Here is a 20,980-nt window from a genome sequence, read left to right on the forward strand (position 1 = left end):
ATACCACATCTTCTTTATCCATTCATCCATTGATGGACATTTGGGCTCTTTCCATACTTTGGCTATTGTCAACAGTGCTGCTATAAACATTGGGGTGCATGTGCCCTTTCAAACAGCACACCTGTATCCCTTGTGTAACTACCTAGTAGTGCAATTGCTGGGTCGTAGGGTAGTTCTATTTTCAATATTTTGAAGAACCTCTACTGTTTTCCAGAGAGGCTGCACCAGTTTGCATTCCCACCAGCAGTGCAAAAGAGATCCTTTTTCTCTGCATCCTCACCAATATCTGTTGTTGCCTGAGTGGTTAATTTCAGCCATTCTGACGACTGTAGGATGGTATCTAATGGTGGTTTTGATTCATATTTCCCTGATGATGAGTGATGTTGAGCATCTTTTCATATGTCTATTAGCCATCTGGATTTCTTCTTTGGAAAAGTGTCTATATATGCTTTTGCCCATTTCTTCACTGGATTGTTTTTTGGGTGTTGAGTTTAATAAGTTCTTTATAGATTTTGGATACTAACCCTTTATCTGATATATCATTTGCAAATTCCATTCCATTGGTTGCCTTCTAGTTTTGCTGATTGTTTCCTTCGCTGTGCTTTTAAACTTGACAAGGTCCCAATATTTCATTTTTACTTTTATTTCCCTTGCCTCCAGAGACATGTTAAGAAGTTGCTGCAGCCAAGGTCAAAGGGGTCAAAGTAGCTTGTTTTCTCCTCCAGGATTTTGTTGGTTTCCTTACATTTAAGTCTTTCATCCATTTTGACTTTATTTTTGTGTATGGTATCAGAAAGTGGTTCAAGTTCATTCTGCATGTCGCTGTCCAGTTTTCCCGACACCATTTGCTGAGGAGACCATCTTTTTTCCATTGGATATTCTTTCCTGCTTTGTCAAAGATTAGTTGGTCATACATTTGTGGGTCCATTTCTGGGTTCTCTATTCTGTTCCATTGATCTGTTTTTCTGCCATTATCATACTGTCTTGATGATTACATCTTTGAAGTCTGGAATTGTGATGCCTACAGCTTTGGTTTTCTTTTTCAGGAATGCTTTGGCTATTTGGGGTCTCTTCTGGTTCCAGACAAATTTTAGGACTGTTTGTTCTAGCTCTGTGAAGAATGCTGGTGTTATTTTAATAGGGATTACACCAAATATGTAGATTGCTTTGGGTAGTATCAACATTTTAACAATATTTGTTCTTCCAATCCAGGAGCATGGAATATTTTTCCATTTTTTGGGGGTGTGTCTTCTTCAATTTCTTTCATAAGCTTCCTAGAGTTTCAATATATAGATTTTTCACCTCTTTGGCTTGGTTTATTCCTAGGTATTTTATGGGTTTTGGTACAATTGTAAATGGGATCAATTCCTTGATTTCTCTTTGTGCTGCTTCATTATTGGTGTATAGAAATGCAACCAATTTCTATGCATTGATTTTATATCCTGCGACTTTGCTGAATTCATGTATCAGTTCTAGCAGTTTTTTAGTGAAGTCTTTGGGTTTTCCACACAGAGTATCAGGTCCTCTGCAGAGCTAAAGGTTGACTTTCTCCTTGCCAGTATGGATGCCTTTTATTTCTTTGTTATCTGATTGCTGAGGCTAGGGCTTCCAGCCCTATTCACCACCACTTGAATAACAGTGGTGAGAGGGAACATCTTTGTCATGTTCCCGACCTTAAGGGGAAAGCTCTCGGTTTTTCCCCCTTGAGGATGATATTAGTGGTAGGTCTTTCATAAATGGCCTTTATGATCTTGAGGTACAATCTTTCTATCCCTACTTTCTTGAGGGTTTTTATCAAGAAAGGATGCTGTATTTTATCAAATGCTTTTTCTACAGAGTTGTTTAGTTTTTTAATTCATTTTTGACAGAGAAGAGAGAGAAAAAGAGAGTGGGGGAGGGGCAGAGAGAGAGGGAGAAAGATTGAGAATCCCAAGAAGGCTCCACACTGTCAGTGTGGAGCATGGTGTGGGGTTCAAACTCAAAAACTGTAAGATCATGACTGGAGCCAAAATCAAGAGTTGGAGGATTAAGCGGCTGAGCCACCCAGGGGTCCCTAATTTTAGAGTTTTGGCTTTTTTTTAATGTTTATTTATTTTTCAGAGAGACACAGAGTGCAAACAGAGGAGGAGCAGAGACAGAGGGAGAAACAGAATCTGAAGCTGCCTCCAGGCTCTGAGCTGTCAGCACAGAGCCCGGCGCTGGGCTCAAACTCACAAATTGCGAGACCATGATCTGAGCTGAAGCCGGATGTTTAACCAACTGAGCCATCCAGGCACCTCCCTAATTTTAGATTTTTAGTAAGAGAACCCAATGGCGCCCAGCTGGCTCAGCAGATAGAACATGCGACTCTTGATATCAGGGTTATAAGTTCAAGCCTCACATTGGGCATGGAGCCTACTTTAAAAGAAAAATAAAATGCTATTTAAAAAAGAAAAAGAAAGAAAGGAAGGAAGGAAGGAAGGAAGGAAGGAAGGAAGGAAGGAAGAAAACCCACTATTTGCTCTCCCCACCAAAACAAAACAAAACAAAACCCAAAAAACCCACCTTAATAATTTCCAAACAGCAGTTGTAAGTTTCAACTTTCACTTGCAGTAATGGGTGAGATAACATTCGAAGAAACACCTTCTGACTTTCTCCTTGAAGTAATGGACTGGCCTGTGCAGATTTCCAGCTGGTAAAAAGGTAAAACATCCAAGACATCTAAGGTAAGCGAGTTACTAGAGATTGAAAAGAATATTGGAAAGGGTTTCTTCCTACTCCAGTTCCTCCAAGTGGGATCTTATTTAACTAACCCAATATTAATATCTATCCAAGCACTTGTTTCAAGGCAGAAAATATTCTCTTAAAAAGTACCCAAGGGGTGCCTGGGTGGCTCAATTGGTTAAGCGTCCGACTTCAGCTCAGGTTGTGATCTCACGGTTTGTGAGTTCAAGCCCCACATCAGGCCCTGTGCTGACACCTCAGAGTCTACTTCAGATTGTGTCTCCCTCTCTCTGCTCCTCCTCTGCTCATGTTCTGTCTTTCTCTCTCTCAAAAATAAATATCAAAAAATATATATTTTTTAAAGTACCCATACAAGTCTTTAAAACCCATATTTGGAATGTAAACTGATACAGCCATTATGGAAAACAGTACACTGTTTCCTCAAAATTAAAAATAGAACTACTATATGAGCCATCAATCCCACTTCTCATTATGAATCCAAAGGAAATGAAATCAGTATCGCTAAGAAATATCTGTTCTCCATTGTTCATCCTAGTATTACTCATAACAGCCAATACAGTCGACCTCTGAACAACACAAGGGTTAGGGGCACCAACCTCTATGCAGTTAAAAATCCATGTATAACTTCTGACTCCCCAAAAACTTAACTACTAATAGCTTACTGTTGACCAGAAACCTTCCCAATAATTTTAACAGCCAATAATACATATTTTGTATGTTATATGCATTATGCATTGTACTTTTATAATAAAGTAAGCTAGAGGAAAAAAAGTTTGAACAATCATAAAGGAAAAGACATTTACAGTAGTATACACATATTTATTGAAAAAAATCTAGGGCGCCTGGGTGGCTCAGTCGGTTAAGCATCCGACTTTGGCTCAGGTCATGATCTCAAAGCTTGTGAGTCCGAGCCCCACGTCGGGCTCTGTGCTCACAGCTCGGAGCCTGGAGTCTGCTTCGGATTCTGTGTCTCCCTCTCTCTCTGCCCCTTCCTCACTCATGCTCTGTCTCTCTCTCTCTCTCTCTCTCAAGAATAAATAAAACATTAAAAAAAAAAAAGAAAAAAGAAAAAAATCTGCATTACCCTCGCAGTTCAAACCTGTATCGTTCAAGGGTAACCACATATGGAAACAACTCAAGTGTCCATTAATGGATACACAAGTAAAGAAAATGTGGTGTATATATACAATGGAACATATTCAACCTTAAAAAAAAAAAAAGGAAATCCTATCATTTGTGACAACACAGATGAAGCAGGAGTCCATTAGGCTAAGTAACTTAAGCCAGGTACAGAAAAGGCAAATACATGGCATAATCTCATTTACGTGTGTAATCTAAAGAAGTAAACTCATAGAAGCGGAGAGTAGAATGGTGGTGACCAGGGACTGAGGAATAGGAGAAACAGGGAGATGTTGTTCAAAAGGTACAAAGTTTCAGTTATTCAGAATGAATACATTCTGGAGATCTAATGTACTCTATGAGGACTAGAGTTAAGAATACTGTATTGTATCCTTGATACTTGTTAAGAAAACAGATCTTAAATGTTCTTACCACACACACACACACACACACACAAACATAGTGACTATGTGAGGTAATAAATAAATAAATAAATCCCATACTTAATCAATATCTATCATCATGGAACTTACTCCTTCCAAAAGCAATGAAGACCCTAAATTCTAAATAGGAATCTGCTCCAATGTCTTCAAAATAAATTAAACAGTGCATGACGCATTCTAAAAATCCATATAGGAAAACAGTAGGAAGCAATGAAACTTACATTTAAAAACCCTCATTTTAAGTTATTAATCAAAACTTTAGAGACAAATAAACAAATATGCTTGAATACTTGGTTTGGATGGACACCAAAACAAATGTATAAAAATCCAGGGATAATTCATTTTGATTATAGGCATGGTATTTTTAAAGTTTACCCTATAAAATAGTTAACTGCCCTAATGCAGCTATACATATACAGTTCAGAGGTCAAACATACATAAAAACAATTTTAATTAAAAAACAGTAAAAATTAAGGCCAGTTCTGTTTTCATTGTTCCTAAGTGCACACACACACAATATATCCTATAATAACATGATCATATCAAGAAAGTGAGTATTACATCTTTGAACACATGCAGATGATTTCCTTTATCAGGGGGAAATGCTGATGATAGGAAAAGCTTCGCAAGGCTTGGTCTGCCAGCTCCACTAATTCTAAGAGATTCTTCTCTCCCTAAAAAAAACAGCAGAAGGGAACAGTAAATGTCAAGTTCATGTACAGTAGAATTCTCAACAGCTAACTAAGCAACTTCAAGAAATTAGATCATTCAAAGACCCTGAGACTGTTCACATTTGCTTAAGTCCACTTTCCTAACAAGCAAACTAAAAATGTCAGCTTAGGGGGGAAAATTCCTAGCTCAATGCCACAAGAGACTATTTTTCACTTCCAAGTAGGCTTAAAGTTACAATCGAGTGGCCACGTTCTTTGACAGTTTGTAGCCCTATCTCCCTACTAACCGTAGACTCAAAGCAGGACTTGTGTATTTTATGATCCACTCCCCCTTCTACATGCTGACCACTTCCACAAACATAAAGGACAACCAGCACATCACGATTAACTGACCATGCAGAATATCACGGAAATAATTTGACAAGCTGAACTTCTACCACGGAAGAAACAAGAAGCCAGCAGCAGTGAGATATGGCAAAACAAAAGGAAAAAATAACAGGTAAATAAAGGAAAATTAGAACTAAGAGGTTGAGCTAGCTTCCACTGTAGGAAACAAAAAGAATAAAAATTTATTTCCTAATTTTTTAGATCTTCAGGACCCATTTTGGTACTTCCAAACAGTAAACAACTATTATAGTCAGTGTCTATTTTAAGACTCATAAACCCCTTTACTGACAACATACTAAATATCCTAAAAGTATCTCTAAAAGGGATAAATAACAATACATAATCTTTGCTATAACACTGCACCTAAAGTCATTCTACCTTACAATCTACCTCATTATTGTATTTAATAAAAAATCAGGCTCTTTGTGTATGTAATAAGTCTATGAAATATTAAAGGAAAAATATGTCTACAGAAAGCACTAAAATGGCCCTTATAGTTGTTTATGTCAATTGTCACTGTTCACACACAGTAAGTCACTTCAAAAAGGAACTCTCTATTCAATATTAAGACATTGATAATAATTACTGCCTTTTCAAAAACCAATGGGTCTCATCAATACACACCAATCATTATTCTAAAGTCTTTATTTTACCTTTACACAAATCATATACTTACCTTGATCTGAAAAATGAACGCTCAATAATAAAGTATCTCACCTCCAATATTCAATTGTTATATGTCCATCAGTTTGAAAGTATAGGTTATGTTTTCTAAATATTTTATCAAAAGAATATTTAAAAGACATTAACAGAACTTTTTACCTCCTTCCCAACATCAGACAGGAAGTTACAGGTACATTCGATTGAATAAACAGCCTCCGCAGTTCGTTTATAAATACTGTAGTTTTCAGAATTCAGCTGTTCCAAATATGCCACAACAGCTTCGTGAATATTTGGATATTCCAAAGAAATAGGCATGTCCAAAGAAACTAAAAATAATGCTGCTGACAAAGGCTCTGGTAAAAAGTGGCTTGCCTTAACGAATAAAAAAAAAAAAGTTAAAAATTGTTTTAGAAAAATATGGTAGACTATGATTTTAATATAGCTAGCTCAACTTTTTATTTATATCATTGTCTATCACAAAGTCTATGCTTCTCCAAAGAAAATTCTATTCCTTATCACACCATTCACTTCTATGCCTCGTTCAATGTAATTTTTCTCTGCTCAAAACAACTCAAGTCCAAATTTCAACTCTTTCCAAAAGCCTGGCACACAGGATAGTTCCTTCTTCCCCAAACCAACAACCAGAGTCACTCTCCCCACCCCCCAGGCCGTGAACCTTGTTTATATCTCTGCTACTAAACTGAAGGCAGGAGGCTTTCTGATCTAAGTATTTCATGCTGTGCACATAAATCTGCAGAATAATGCAATAAAGTCCTGAAAACAAGAGCACTTCTCCACTGAAGCTGAACACATAACCCAGGGCTTATTAACTACATATTGAATTGAATAACACTAAATCAAACACAACTATAGATTGATTTGAACAGAAATTGATTTTTTGTTTAGTTCATATTTCAGAGGGGAAAGGAGAAATTCAACAATAATTACATAGTTCTAAAACACTCAGAGAGGAGTGACCCTTAATTAGTATAAAATTAACATGCCCAAATGAAATATTATACATTTTGTAACCTTAAAACAATTGATTTAAAATTGAAAGAACTGTTTCTTTGGGTTCTGTTTTTTAATGATTCTAGTTTGGTGATAGGATTCTATGAATGAAGGAAACAAAAAGGATTCAAAATTCAATGTTTGGAAAAAAATCTTTTGGCATGGCCTATTACTTTGGCTGAAATGCTGTCTTTATTGAAGGGCAGGCTTGGTCACCATTTATTTCCTGCATATCCTATTTTAAGAATAATTATTAACTGCCTGAAAATCTAACATTAAGGGCTAAATCAGCTAAATGATGCTTCTAAAATCAAATAAAGTTGCCAAATAAATATCAGAAACTATAGGAATCAAATTTTTAGTTCTATGTAATCATGAAATAAAGCCCTAACTATTAAGACAGCAGCTATTAGAAAATCAAGAGAAATTTCATGATTCTGTGAAGAACTCTCTTAGGGGGGAAAAAGAGAGGCAAACTAGATTATCTGCTCACCTATGGTTTGCTCACTCAGCAAATACTTGCTGGGCCCCTATATGCCAGGAGTCATTCCAGACCCTGGAGGCACAGCAGGAAACAAACAGAACCTCCACCCTCACGAAGGGAACATTCCAGTGGAGAAGGCAGAGTAAATCGATATATTTCATAAGATAGCAGGTGTGGCCAGCAAGTGCTAAGGCAGAAAACAACAACAAGAGATGGGAAAGATGGAGAGGAACAGCAACCTGGGGGAGGGGAAGTGCTACACTCTAGATCAGCAGGGAAGGCCTCTCTGATAGGGTGGCATTTGAATCTCTGGCAGAAAAGCACCCATAGAAGAGTGAACTCCAAGTACAAAGGCCCAGAGACAAGGAGGCCAGTGCAGTTACCACTGAGGGATGGGGTTGAGGGCACTGGTGAACACATCAGGCAGGGCTCTGGGTCATCTTAAGACTTGCCCCTGGGGAAGCACTGGGAAATTTCAAGCAAGTATCAAGAGCAGCCTACAGGAACAGACGGAAAAGGGCAAGGGTGGAAGTGAGAGACAGATGAGGAAGCTGCTGCAACAACCTAGGCAAGAAAGGTGCCTCGAACTCAGGTAACAACGGTGCGAGCAGCAAGAAGGGTTCAGACTCCAGACAGATGTCAAGGAAGAAATGAGAAATTTTGTGGAGGGACTGGATCCAGGTGTACGTGAAAGACAGGAATCAAGGATGACTCTAAGTGTTCTGCCTGATCAACAATCAACCAGAAGAACGAAGGTGCTATCCACCCAGAGAGGCAAGACCGTAGAAAGACCAGAGAAGTGAAGAATTAGGGTTGAGACACGTGATGTTGGAAACATCAATCATCACCCAAGTGAAGATGTCAAAAAGGATGTTGAATCTACGAGTTTGCGCTTCAGGTGACACATGTGGTCTGGAACTATGAGTCGAGGAGGTGTCGGCAAACAGATGCTGTTTAAAATTTTTTTTTTCAACGTTTATTTATTTTTGGAACAGAGAGAGACAGAGCATAAACGGGGGAGGGGCAGAGAGAGAGAGGGAGACACAGAATCGGAAACAGGCTCCAGGCTCTGAGCCATCCGCCCAGAGCCTGACGCGGGGCTCGAACTCGCGGACCGCGAGATCGTGACCTGGCTGAGGTCGGACGCTTAACCGACTGCGCCACCCAGGCGCCCCCAGATGCTGTTTAAAGACCACAAATGGGTCAGTCCTGGGTTTCTATTCCTTTCAAAGGTTCGAGAGAAAGAAGAATTAGCAAAGGAGACTGGGAGTTGGGCACTGCGCTAAGATATTAAAGCCTCACGGATCTAACTCCAAAGGTGCTGTGTTCTAGTTTAAAAAGAGCTTTCTCTGACTCTAGTCAGAAAAGTAAGAACAGCTGATGTGAGAATTCAGCACCAAGCAGGTGTTTAGCAGATCTCACTCATGTAATAAATACTAATTTCCTTTCTTTCTTTTCACCCCATCACTAAGAAATTCTGACATCTTCACTCTCCATACCTACACATGAAACTTCATCTCAGCAACTCAAAGCACCATGCTCCAATCTCAGGTTGAATCCTGGCAGAGTCCAGCGGACTGATCACAGTCAACAGACTGAAGACCGCCATCCTACATTTATCAGCATTATTCACCTGTCAGTCAGAACTAAAAGTGAAGCCACTTCAGGGCAAATCCATCACCACTATTAGATAAAAAGAATCAACAATACGATCTCGAAGGCTGGAGTCGGGTGGGGGGGGGGGGGATAGGAGGGATATAACATTGCTTTCTCTGAACCTTCCCACTCAGAGCAGGCACAGCCCTCATCCAAGGGCTTGTGAGAACCGCAGAACTAATGGATCAGAATATGCAAGATGTCATTAACGAGATCTCTAGGTGATCTGTTTGCACATTACACTTTAAGAAGTGCTGCTCTGAATCTATGAGCTTTAGCAAATTATTAGGGATATATATATCTCAGTGAAAAAATCAAAGGCTTATGGTATAAATTCTTCTGCATCCCCAGGCTGCTGGCTTAGAAAGAGCCAGAGTTTCCTACGATGCTCTGGATGCTGCTTCGAGCACAGGGCCAGTATTTTTAGCTCTTAATTTTTACCAAATTGATTTATCCAACCAGATCATTTTCATAAGATTACCAATTCATCGTTTTAACCTGTTGATAGGTATTTTTCAAAATCTTTTCAAACCAATTATTATCCATTTCAAAAAGTCCTTCAAGGTCATCTTGTCCAAATTTCAAATCCAAGAAATCTCTACAAAGATTCACATTATCATTTTCCAACTTCCAATTTACATATTTGGCAGGTGGTAACTCAAATATTTAAAAACCACTTTCCAGGTTGAAAGTTTCAGAATCCAACCTCCATTTCAATTATTGGTGAGCCAGCAACAGGCAGAGGGCAGCATAATCATGAACCGAAAGAAATTTAACAGCAATGGAATAGGATTTTTGTCTGCATCTCATTTTAAAGTTCTTATTTTATTAATGAAAGCAATTATAACCATCTATAAATGAATACCTTAATCACAGTCTCCTCCATGGCCTGATTTACTATTCTAATGAAATGCCAATTTATGTATTTAAGAAAGGTACCAAATTGACAGATAGTGACTTGCCTTCAAAAACAAAAACTAATAAATAAAAAAAGAACTAACTTCAAAAACTAACACACACACAGAGGCTTTATATTATTCTAAAACTGAAGTAACTCAAAATAAAACATTTTTGATTTCTACTTTAATTGATTCCTATCCAAATAAGTACAGAGATGGAAAAAAAATCTATAGTCAAAAAGCAATAAATAAAATTATATGGTATAATTGATGTTTTACATCAATACTATAGATAAATTGATCATTTGTAATACTTAGTAACAAGTTAATGTAGCACTACTAACTTTTCAGCTATATATTATTACATAAAGTGAGACATCCATATCTTAAATGCAATTATAGTCTTATATGATTGGAATTCTTCAATTCATAATGCTTAGACATTGGCAAATTTCTTCAAAACAGAAAATTTCTTTAGAAAACATAATGACTAATGAATAAAAGGTAAAAATTGAAATTAATAGAGTGATGCTCTTTTTCCTAAAGCAAAATACTAAATTTAAAATTTAATGTTTTGTTCTTATTTTTCCAGATGACTTGGTAATATATTGCATATGTAAGTATTATGAAAAATATGGGAGTTTATATACTATGCAGAATTCTAGAAAACAAAAGGGCAAATGTCTATAACAAAGGACATCAAAAGGCACAGGAAATAATTCTTTAGTTGCAGTAATTTCTCCTATACCTTCACTAAAATATGCCACACCTTTCTTTTTGCAGTAAGTACAGTATAAAATATGTGTGCATGAATAATTTGAGATGTTTTACAACTAACATTCAAATTCAGAGATATAACCTCTATTTAAAAATACAGTCATGGGGCGCCTGGGTGGCTCAGTTGGTTAAGCGTCTGACTTTGGCTCAGGTTATGATCTAAGGGTTTGTGAGTTTGAGCCCGGCATTGGGTTCTGTGCTGACAGCTCAGAGCCTGGAACCTGCTTCAGATTCTTTGTCTCCCTCTCTCTCTGCTCCTCCCCTACTCTCTTTCTCTCTCTCTCAAAACAAATAAACTTTAAAAAACCGGTCATGAAATGATTTAAAAGAAATATGTACACCTACTAAAATCATCTTTAACATACAGTTATATAACAAACAACTGCTACAAGCAACAAAAGTGATGAATCTCAAAAAAAAAAAAAAAGTCTTGAGCAAGTACATACCTTATAATTCCATTCACGTAATGTTGAAAAACAGACAAACTGATTGATAGTGACAGAAGTCAGACAGAAAGTTCCTCTTGGAGAAAGGAATGAGAGGTAACTGATGGGAAGGGACTTCTGAAATGCTGGTAACATTGTATTTCATGTTCTGGGGTGGTGGTCACTTTTTAAACACTTTAATACAGTGCATTGTAAAAATGCACTGAACGGTGTACTTTTCTAAACATGTTACACCACAATTTTAAGAAGTTACCTAAAAAGGAATTTTTTTTTAGAAGTAATTTTTTTTCTATCAAATGACTTGTCAAAACTGTTCAAACATGTTAGTCTTTCTCAATTACTACCTTTCTAATATCATTAGAAATCATGAAATGATCACAGTAAATTTACGACTGAACGCTTACTTGTAACATTCAATAAACCACAAGGAACATTACCACCCTCACCTTTTCAACAGGGAGAAGCGCCTGCAGGACTCGGACCGCGAACAGAGAAGTGCTCACAAAGGCCATCCGGTGATGCACCAGCACCGCCTCCGGCTGGTCTGAACTGGCACCACTTTTATGGTAGCACATGGCATCTCCCAGGGACGCCAGCACCATGAGCAGCTTCTCTTTCTGCAGACATTTAAACACGAGATGGGAGAATAACCAATTTCAGGAGCCAGTATGGAAAATTTCATGGAGAATAATTTACAATAGTATGACAAATAACAAAACAAACCCAAACAAAAACTTCTTCCTCCCTATAAGAATAATCAATACCTGCTGAAATAATTTAAAATACTACCAGTGCATAATAGGCACACCTAAAGTTTTCTAAACTAACAATATTTACATATTTAATATGAATTGTAATCATGAATAAAAATAAATAAAAAAGTTTAATGAAGCATAAATTCCTCCTAGTTTCTAATACTTAATTGTTACAAGTTCAAAATCAGCATGTAAATCTCTCACAAAGTATTTATTAGGCCTACTGTATACTTAACACAATGGCAGGTATAGTGGGGGGGAAATGCATTACTACAAGAGACATCCCTGCCCTCAAACTGATCCTAAACTTACTAAAGAAATGTGACAGGGAAAGTCATATAATTACAAAACAATTAAACAGCAAATCCTATGAGTTCTCTCTTCACGTAAAAAAGGCTGTTTCTGGGGCGCCTGGGTGGCGCAGTCGGTTAAGCGTCCGACTTCAGCCAGGTCACGATCTCGCAGTCCGTGAGTTCGAGCCCCGCGTCAGGCTCTGGGCTGATGGCTCAGAGCCTGGAGCCTGTTTCCGATTCTGTGTCTCCCTCTCTCTCTGCTCCTCCCCTGTTCATGCTCTGTCTCTCTCTGTCCCAAAAATAAAAAAATAAAAAAACATTGAAAAAATTAAAAAAAAAAAAAAAAGGCTGTTTCAAGGCAAATGTTCTGCCATCAGAAACTTCTAGGTAAGTTACTACTTAACTAGAAGTTATATCCTTTAAATTGAAAGACATACATAAACTACAAAGAGAAAGCTAACTTGCAAATCAATAATGATAGAGACCAAAATACATCTTCTATGTGCTGACATTCCCCCATAAACTAGCTGGTGAAAGGACAGCATCACTAAGACAGAACAAAAGAGCACTGGAGACCTCACCCTCACCTTTCCACTGAGGATATATGAAAACAAAAACAGGAAATACTCTGTAAACTAAGGATAAAAATGGATGCCAGAAATTTCTTCATTCAAGGATGAATATACTGGAAGCAAACTAAAAATTTTTATGAGGCCTAAAAAAAATTATATAAAAGATCAAAGCTACAGTGAGATCCTGCTTCACCCCATTACGAGGGCTATTAACATGAGTGGAGCTGGAGTGTGTTACACAAAGGTAAGTAAGTCAGCCAGAGAAAAACAAACACCATGTGATTTCACTCACATGTGGAATTTAAGAAACAAAACAAATGTACACAGGGGAAGGAAAAAAAAAGAGAGAGAGAGAGGGAGGCAAACCATAAGAGACTCTTCACAATAGAGAACAAACTGAGGGTTGCTGAAGGGGGGGATGGGCTAAATGGGTAGGCACTTGTTGGGTGAGGACTGGGTGTTACATGTAAGTGATGAATCATTAAATTCTACTCCTGAAACCAGTATTACACTATATGTTAACTGTCTAAAATTTAAATAAAAACTTGAAACAAAACAAAACAAAAAGACAAATATTAAGTGTTGGTGATGCAGAGAAACTGGAACCTCTGTGACTTGCTGGAAAGGATGTAAAATTGTGCCATTACTATGGAAACAATATGGCAGTTCCTCAAAAATTAAACACAGAATCACTATATGATCTTGCAGTTTCATTTCTGGGTAACAGACCTACAAGAATCGAAAGCAGGGACTCAAACACATACTTATACATTAATGTTCACAGCAACATTGTTCACAACAGCCAAAAGTTGGAAAAGTGTCAATCAACATACGAACAGATAAACAAAATGTGGTATGCTGTCTGCATGTACAGTGAAATGTCATTCAGCCTTAAAAAGGAATGAAATTCTGGCACATGACACATGAATGAGCCTTGAAAAACATCATGCTACGTAAAATAAACCAGATACAGAAAGACTAATATTGAATGATACATTACACTTATGCGAGGTGTCTACAACAGTCAAATTCATAAAGAAAAATGCAGGATAGAAGTTACCTGGGGCCCGGGGAAAGGGGGAAAATGAGTTATTGTTTAGTGGGTACAGAGTTTCCGTTTGAGATAACAGAAAACTTTTGGCGATAGAAAATGGTAATGATTGTACAACAATGTAAACGTATGTAATGCCACTGAATTATACACTCAAAAAGGATTAAAATGGGGGCACCTGGGTGGCTCAGTCGGGTAAGGGTCCAGTTCTTGATTTCAGCTCAGGTCGTGATCCCAGGGTAGTAGGATCAAACCTCGTGTCAGGCTCCACAACGAGCATGGAGCCTGCTTAACATTCTTTCTCTCCCCTTCTCTCCCTCCTCTGCTCATCCTCTCTCTCTCTCTCTCTCTCTCACTCACTCAAAAAAAGTGTTTAAATTTTCCTATAAATCAAATAAGATTTCATGTTGAAGGAAAAAAACAAAATTAATAATTGACACATATTTAAAAAAAGACATCTTAAAAAAATTTTTAAATAAAAAATAAAAATAAAAGGATATCTTTATCTTTGCACATAAAAGGTTAAAAATTAAATGTGTAGTAAAATATGAGCAAAATCTATGAAGTATGAATAATGAATAATTAGGGGCAAAAAAATTGGATAAAGGGGGTTATTTTCTCTTGATGAAATGCATAATTAAGAGTAAAGACCCAATATGAATTGAGTCTTTGTGGTCTGAAAAACAAACAATATCGAGCAAAATCTGTTACTGAAACAAAGATGGTTTAACAGGTTTTAGCCCAGTCATTTTTAACTTAATTTATAAATAAGTAGATATAAACTTTGATCATTTCAAAGACTACAACTCCTCATGTTTCCAAGAAACACTGGCAAAAACTATTTATTCACCCACAATGAAAAATTCAGTATATATTTAAGGCTATCTTCTCTAATCCCAAGAAAATAAAACTAAAAATTAATAAAATTTAAACCAGAGGCCATTATATTAATAACTACTGGCCCAAAGAAAACAAACTAGAAACACAGTAACAGTATTAATATTGACAGACAATTCTCCCACCTAGCACTTCTCCATTAAAATACTACTTTTATATACCTACAAACAATAAATGTTATTCAACATTAACTTTGACAATTTATAATTTAATTTCATGAACATTAATTGAAGATCTCAGTATTATAGAGCTTTTTCTAAAAAGTCTGTTTTCTTGTGAAACTGTTTCAAATAACCTTAATAAGTCCAAAGATGAATTGAGTGCTTCTCAAAATGGTATAAAAAGAAAGTACTACAATAATCAGGCTTGTGCAATCCCTATCAAAATAACACCAGCATTCTTCACAGAGCTAGAACAAACAACTCTAAAATTTGTATGGAACCAGAAAAGACCCCGAATAGCCAAAGCAATCCTGAAAAAGAAAACTAAAGCCACAGCCATCACAATTCCAGACTTCAAGCTGTATTACAAAGCTATAATCATCAAGACAGTATGGTACTGGTACCAAAACAGACCCACAGATCAATGAAACAGAACAGAGAACCCAGAAATGGACCCACAAATGTATGGCCAACTGATCTTTGACAAAGCATGAAAGAATATCCAATGGAAAAAAAGATGGTCTCTTCAGCAAATGATGCTAGGAAAACTGGACAGCAACATGCAGAAGTATGAACCTGGACACTTTCTTACACCGTACACAAAAATAAACTCAAAATGGATGAAAGACCTAAACGTAAGACAGGAAGCCATCAAAATCCTCGAGGAGAAATCAGGCAACAACCTCTTTGACCTCTGCCACAGCAACTTCTTACTTGACATGTCTCCAGAGGCAACGGAAATAAAAGCAAAAATGAAATATTGGGATCTCATCAAAATTAAAAGCTTCTGCACAGCAACGGAGATAATCAGCAAAACTGAAAGGCAACCGACAGAATGGGAGAAGATATTTGCAAATGACATATCGGATAAAGGATTGGTATCCAAATCTATAAAGAATTTACCAAACTCAACATCCAAAAAACAAATAATCCAGTGAAGAAATGGGCAAAAGGCATGAATAGACACTTCTCCAAAGAAGACATCCAGATGGGTAACAGACACATAAAAAGATGCCCAACATCACTCATCATCAGGGAAATACAAATCAAAACCACCATGAGATACCACCTCACACCTGTCAGAATGGCTAAAATTAACAATTCAGGCAACAACAGATGTTAGCGAGGATGCAAAGAGGAACCCTTGTGCTCTGTTGGTGGGAATGCAAACTGGTGCAGCCACTCTGGAAAACAGTATGGAGATTCCTCAAAAAATTAAAAATAGAACTACCCTACAACCCAGCAATTGTACTACTAGGCATTTATCCAAAGGACACAGGAATGCTTATTCGAAGGGGCACATGCACCCCAAAGTTTATAGCAGCACTATCAACAATAGCCAAAGTATGGAAAGAGTCCAAATGCCTATAGACTGATGAATGGATAAAGAAAGTGTGGTATATATATATATATATATATATATATATATACACACACACAATGGAATAATACTGGTGATCAAAAAGAATGAAATCTTGGGGCACCTGGGAGGCTCAGTCAATTAAGCATCCAACTTGGGCTCAGGTATTATCTCACAGTTTGTGGTTTAGAGCCTCACGTCAGGCTCTGTGCTGTCAGCTCAGAGTCTAGAGCCTGCTTTGGATTCTGCGTCTCCCTCTGTCTGTGCCCCTCCCTGACTCATGCTCCATCTCTATCTCTCAAAAATAAATAAACGTTAAAAAAATTTTAAATACAACAACAAAAGAATGAAACCTTGCCATTTGCAACAAAGTGGATGGCATTAAAGTGTTTATGCTAAACGCAATAAGTCAGTCAGAGAAAGACAAATATTATATGATCTCACTCATATGTGGAATTTAAGAAACAAAACAGATGGGGGTGCCCGGGTGGCTCAGTGGGTTAAGTCCAACTTAGGCTCAGGTCATGATCTTGAAGTTCATGAATTCGAGCCCCACGTTGGAGCACGAAGACTTTCGGATTCTGTGTTGCCCTCTCTCTCTGTCCCTCCCCTGCTCATACTTTGTCTGTCTCTCTCGCTCTCAGAAATAAACATTTAAAAAAAAAAAGGAAGAAACAAAAGAGATGAACATAGAGGAAGAAAGGCAAAGATATGATTAAAATCAGAGAGGGAGACAAACCATAAAAGATTCTTAAATACAGAGAAAAAACTGAAGAGTTGATGGAGGGAGGTGGGTGGGGGGATGGGCTAAATGGCTGATGGGCATCAAGGAGGACACTTGTTGGGATGAGCACTGGGTGTCATATGTAGTGATGAATCACTAAATTCTATTCCTGAAATCATTATTACACTATATGTTAACTAACTTGGATTTAAATTTAAAAAGGAAAAAAGAAAAAAAAAAGAATCAGGCTTGCAATTTTCACTATTCCCAGCATTTCTTCTAAGCAAAATAAGAGGCAGGGTGGTAACGTTTTAAGAAAAGAAAGGATTAAAAAACAACAGAAACTAGTCCACAGTTTTAATTTGTTGGGCTAAAAATGTTCAAAAGGCTATGAAGTAGTTGATGGAGGGGGAGGGAGGCCAGTTTTCAGAGGATATTCATTGTTATTACGAAAAGAAGGTACAGAATTAAATCAGATTAGCAAAACATTCCAAATAGTCTCAGTAAGACAGAACTTATATTGTAAACACAATTTCTGCACTAGGTATCCACACACTGCAAAATAAGTGGTAGATACTGTGAAGCATCTGAAGCGAGCACCCGGGTGGGGCTGTCCCCCACAATGCTTCCAGCCTCTTCCTCCACACTTGCCTTCCACGGCGGCCCACCACACGCCCACCACCGCACCCGTCACCACAGCCCACCACAGGCCCCACCACCTCGCCCACCCACCGTGGCATGCGCGAACCTCAGCAAGCATTCTCCCGCAGAAGAGCAAGCTCATCCTGCCTTCGGAAGGGAGGCCAAAACACTCAGCATCAAGTAGAAAGCCCTCTAAGAGCAGACTCTGTGCCGACCAGCGTCTCTCCCGTATCTTCCACCTTGAGTTTTATGCTGTCTTGCTTGCTTGCCCTCACCAGTCCTCCCCCTCACCACCAGTGGGCACTATGCCTTTCTCCCTCTCCTTCCCCTCCTCTCTGCCAGATAAAAGCCCTACCTTTATTTGCTGACCCAAATCTTATAATTTCAGACTCAGTTCAGTCATGATCTACAAAAAGGCTCTCCCTGAGATTCTAAGTTGGGACTGGTGTCGTGGTATCCTTGGCAATAAAACATGATTGAAAACACAGAATCCTAAAGTGACCTTGAAAAAGAATCAGCTTCCATTTTCTCATCTATAACATGTATTATCCACCTTAGAGGGTCCTGAAGATTAAGTGGCTTCATAAACACAGAGTGCTTAAACAATAACCACGACGGAGTAAGCGCTATCCTTAAACTATCTTTGGCGAGGTATTATCCCTCTAGGCTTACCTCTGTTTTACGAGTGTCACAACAGAAGTATCTATCTCCCATAAGAGTGAAAAGAACAGCCTCTTATTCATCTTCCACCCCCAGTGCCTAGCATCTAATAGGCAATCAAGAAATGTCTGGTGAACTAAAATCACGGTCTGGACTGGTGGCAGCAGCAGGAAGGCATATGGTAATTGGAGATTCCACTCACCCAATTATAAATTCACAGTCTGGTTCACTCACCCTTAGTGAGCCCTTACTGGGCACAAAGCCCTTCTCTCTAGCTGTGTTCACGATGCTTTCGGCCCCACTTAAACTCCAACCAGCAAGTCTTCAACAAGCCTGAACAACTGTTACCAGCAGGTCATATGAGAATGTGGACGCAATGAGTCATAAATAAGGAGAAAAGACTGTTTTTCATGACATTGCAATGACAGGAGCCACAGAGAGGAGAAAGGCAAAACATGAACAGAAGATAGCCCCAGGAGTCTGGGGTTATAAGGCATGAGGTAAAGATTCTCACTCCTTGAATGGAATTTACCATGTGAATGAAGACAAAACAGACTTGAATTCAAAGGGAAGCAAAGAAGGAATCACATTCTTTAGGTCAACCTAACCTTTATAAGTACTTAACAATAAATTTTTTAGGTGGGCTTGGGTAACTTAGTCGGTTATGCATCTGACTTTGGCTCACATCATGAACTCACCGCCTGTGAGTTTAGGCCCCACCTTGGGCTCAATGCAGACAGCTCAGAGCTCAGAGCCTGGGGCCTGCTTCTGATTCTGTGACTCCCTCTCTCTCTACCCCTCCCCTGTTCATGCTCTGTCTCTCTCTCCCTCTCTCTCTCTCTCTCTTAAAAATAAACATTAAAAAAAAAACATTTTTTATCTTAACAAAATATAACAAGTTCAGTAAAAATATTTTTGTCTTTTATTTACTTCAAGGGAAATAAAAACATTCAATGTGGGGGGTGGGCAGGTTCCTTTGACTATGCCTACAGTTATGCCTACATAACTGAGGTATGGAGTACCTCATACCTCAGTGAGTGCTATCAGCACTATTTGGAAAGGTCTAAAGATTTGATTAGATATCCTCAGATATTTACTTTCTGAATTGGTAGCAACACATATATTATCTTGTTCCTTTAATGACTCAACAAAAATACTGTTCCTACCTTCCATTTTAAACTTGGTAAAAGTAGGGACATTACGAAACTCTATTGTTTGCTTCTATTAACATATACCCAAAGGAATAAGATCCTTTTCCTAGGAGGCATTTATTCTCTTAAACCAGTAAAGTAAATTAGATATAATTTTAAGCAGTACTGTTTTATTTAACATTTCTATCATACCAATTGGCACTTCTACAACAGATTTAACCTTTAAAGTAAAAATAATTCATTGAATCATAAAACATCAGCAGCCAAAAGTTAAAAGTGAATGACTAACTTTTACAGATAAATGTTCTGGCCAAGAAATTTTAAGTTAATTTAAGAAGCAACTGATAAAACATTCTTCACACTTCAAAGAAAAAAAAAATCACTTGTTGAAAACCTTCAATATGTGAAAATCTTCTAAAAGTACTACCAAATAGTATGATAACCCTAAGAACTAAAGAAAAATTAAGAACTATCATCCCTATTTTATGGGTAAATTGAAGTACCTGAAACAATGTTATTAAACCTTTGTAAAATGTGTGTTTTTCTTTTCAAGAGATGTGTGTGTATTATGTGTGTGTGTGTGTGTGTGCTTCAAGGTCTAAGATTTCCACACATGGGTATTGGTATTAAGTAAAAACAGTATTTTGTTTGTTTTTTATGTTCTAATCCCGATTTACAAGGATCAGGTAGCCTATAACAAAGTTTAATAAAACAAAGATCTTAGTCAAAATAACATAAAGAGAAAAAAATTGGCAACTATAGGAAACAATGTATATTTTTGTGATGAATAAATTTTGCTCTAATAGAAAAGATAGAATATCAGTCCTTCAAAGAAATCAGATGATAATTTTAAAACTGAATATATAAAATGAAAAATGATTTGTGATATACTGAAATGTACAAAAGGGTATGGTTTCCAATTACATGGAGATTTCTCTGGTAGTTTACAGATTTATGAAAATAATGCTGTAATATAACAGTTTTGAGGTTCCTGTACACATGTTGATCAGTCATGCCTAATCAAAACACTTCTTTCAGGGGCGCCTGGGTGACTCAATCAGTTAAGCATCCAAGTTTGGCTCAGGTCATGATCTCACAGTTTGTGGGTTAAAGCCCCATGTCGGGCTCTGTGCTGACAGTTCAGAGCCTGGAGTCTGCTTCGGATTCTGTGTCTCCCTCTCTCTCTGCCCCTCCCCACTTGTGCTCTGTCTCCCTCTATCAAAGAGAAATAAACATTTAAAAAAAACTTTTTTTAACTTTAAAAAAAATGTGCAGTTTACTATATGTCAATTATACTTCAATAAAGATGTTAAACACCCATGTACATATACATTCACACACATATATATGAATAAATACTAAGAAATGTGCAAAATCTATATGAGAAAAATACTTTTGAAAGACAAAAATGTAGACTTCAAGAAATAGATATAG

The 20,980-nt window shown here is 37.6% G+C and overlaps 1 protein-coding gene across 2 annotated transcripts in view; it reads right to left on the reverse strand.

Moving 5' to 3' along the window:
• The window catches only part of RTTN (rotatin), a 165,003-nt gene that overhangs the window by 123,941 nt on the left and 20,082 nt on the right, over window positions 1–20,980 (reverse strand). For both annotated transcript variants that reach the window (XM_043559072.1, XM_043559071.1), the window contains exons 11-14: window positions 11,727–11,897; window positions 6,167–6,379; window positions 4,848–4,960; window positions 2,545–2,671 (exon numbers count right to left, since the gene is read on the reverse strand). In XM_043559072.1, the coding sequence (XP_043415007.1) occupies window positions 2,545–2,671; window positions 4,848–4,960; window positions 6,167–6,379; window positions 11,727–11,897 (624 nt within the window). The remainder of the gene's footprint in view (window positions 1–2,544; window positions 2,672–4,847; window positions 4,961–6,166; window positions 6,380–11,726; window positions 11,898–20,980) is intronic.

Source organism: Prionailurus bengalensis, chromosome D3, assembly GCF_016509475.1.
Source record: "Prionailurus bengalensis isolate Pbe53 chromosome D3, Fcat_Pben_1.1_paternal_pri, whole genome shotgun sequence".
Lineage (NCBI taxonomy): Eukaryota > Metazoa > Chordata > Mammalia > Carnivora > Felidae > Prionailurus > Prionailurus bengalensis.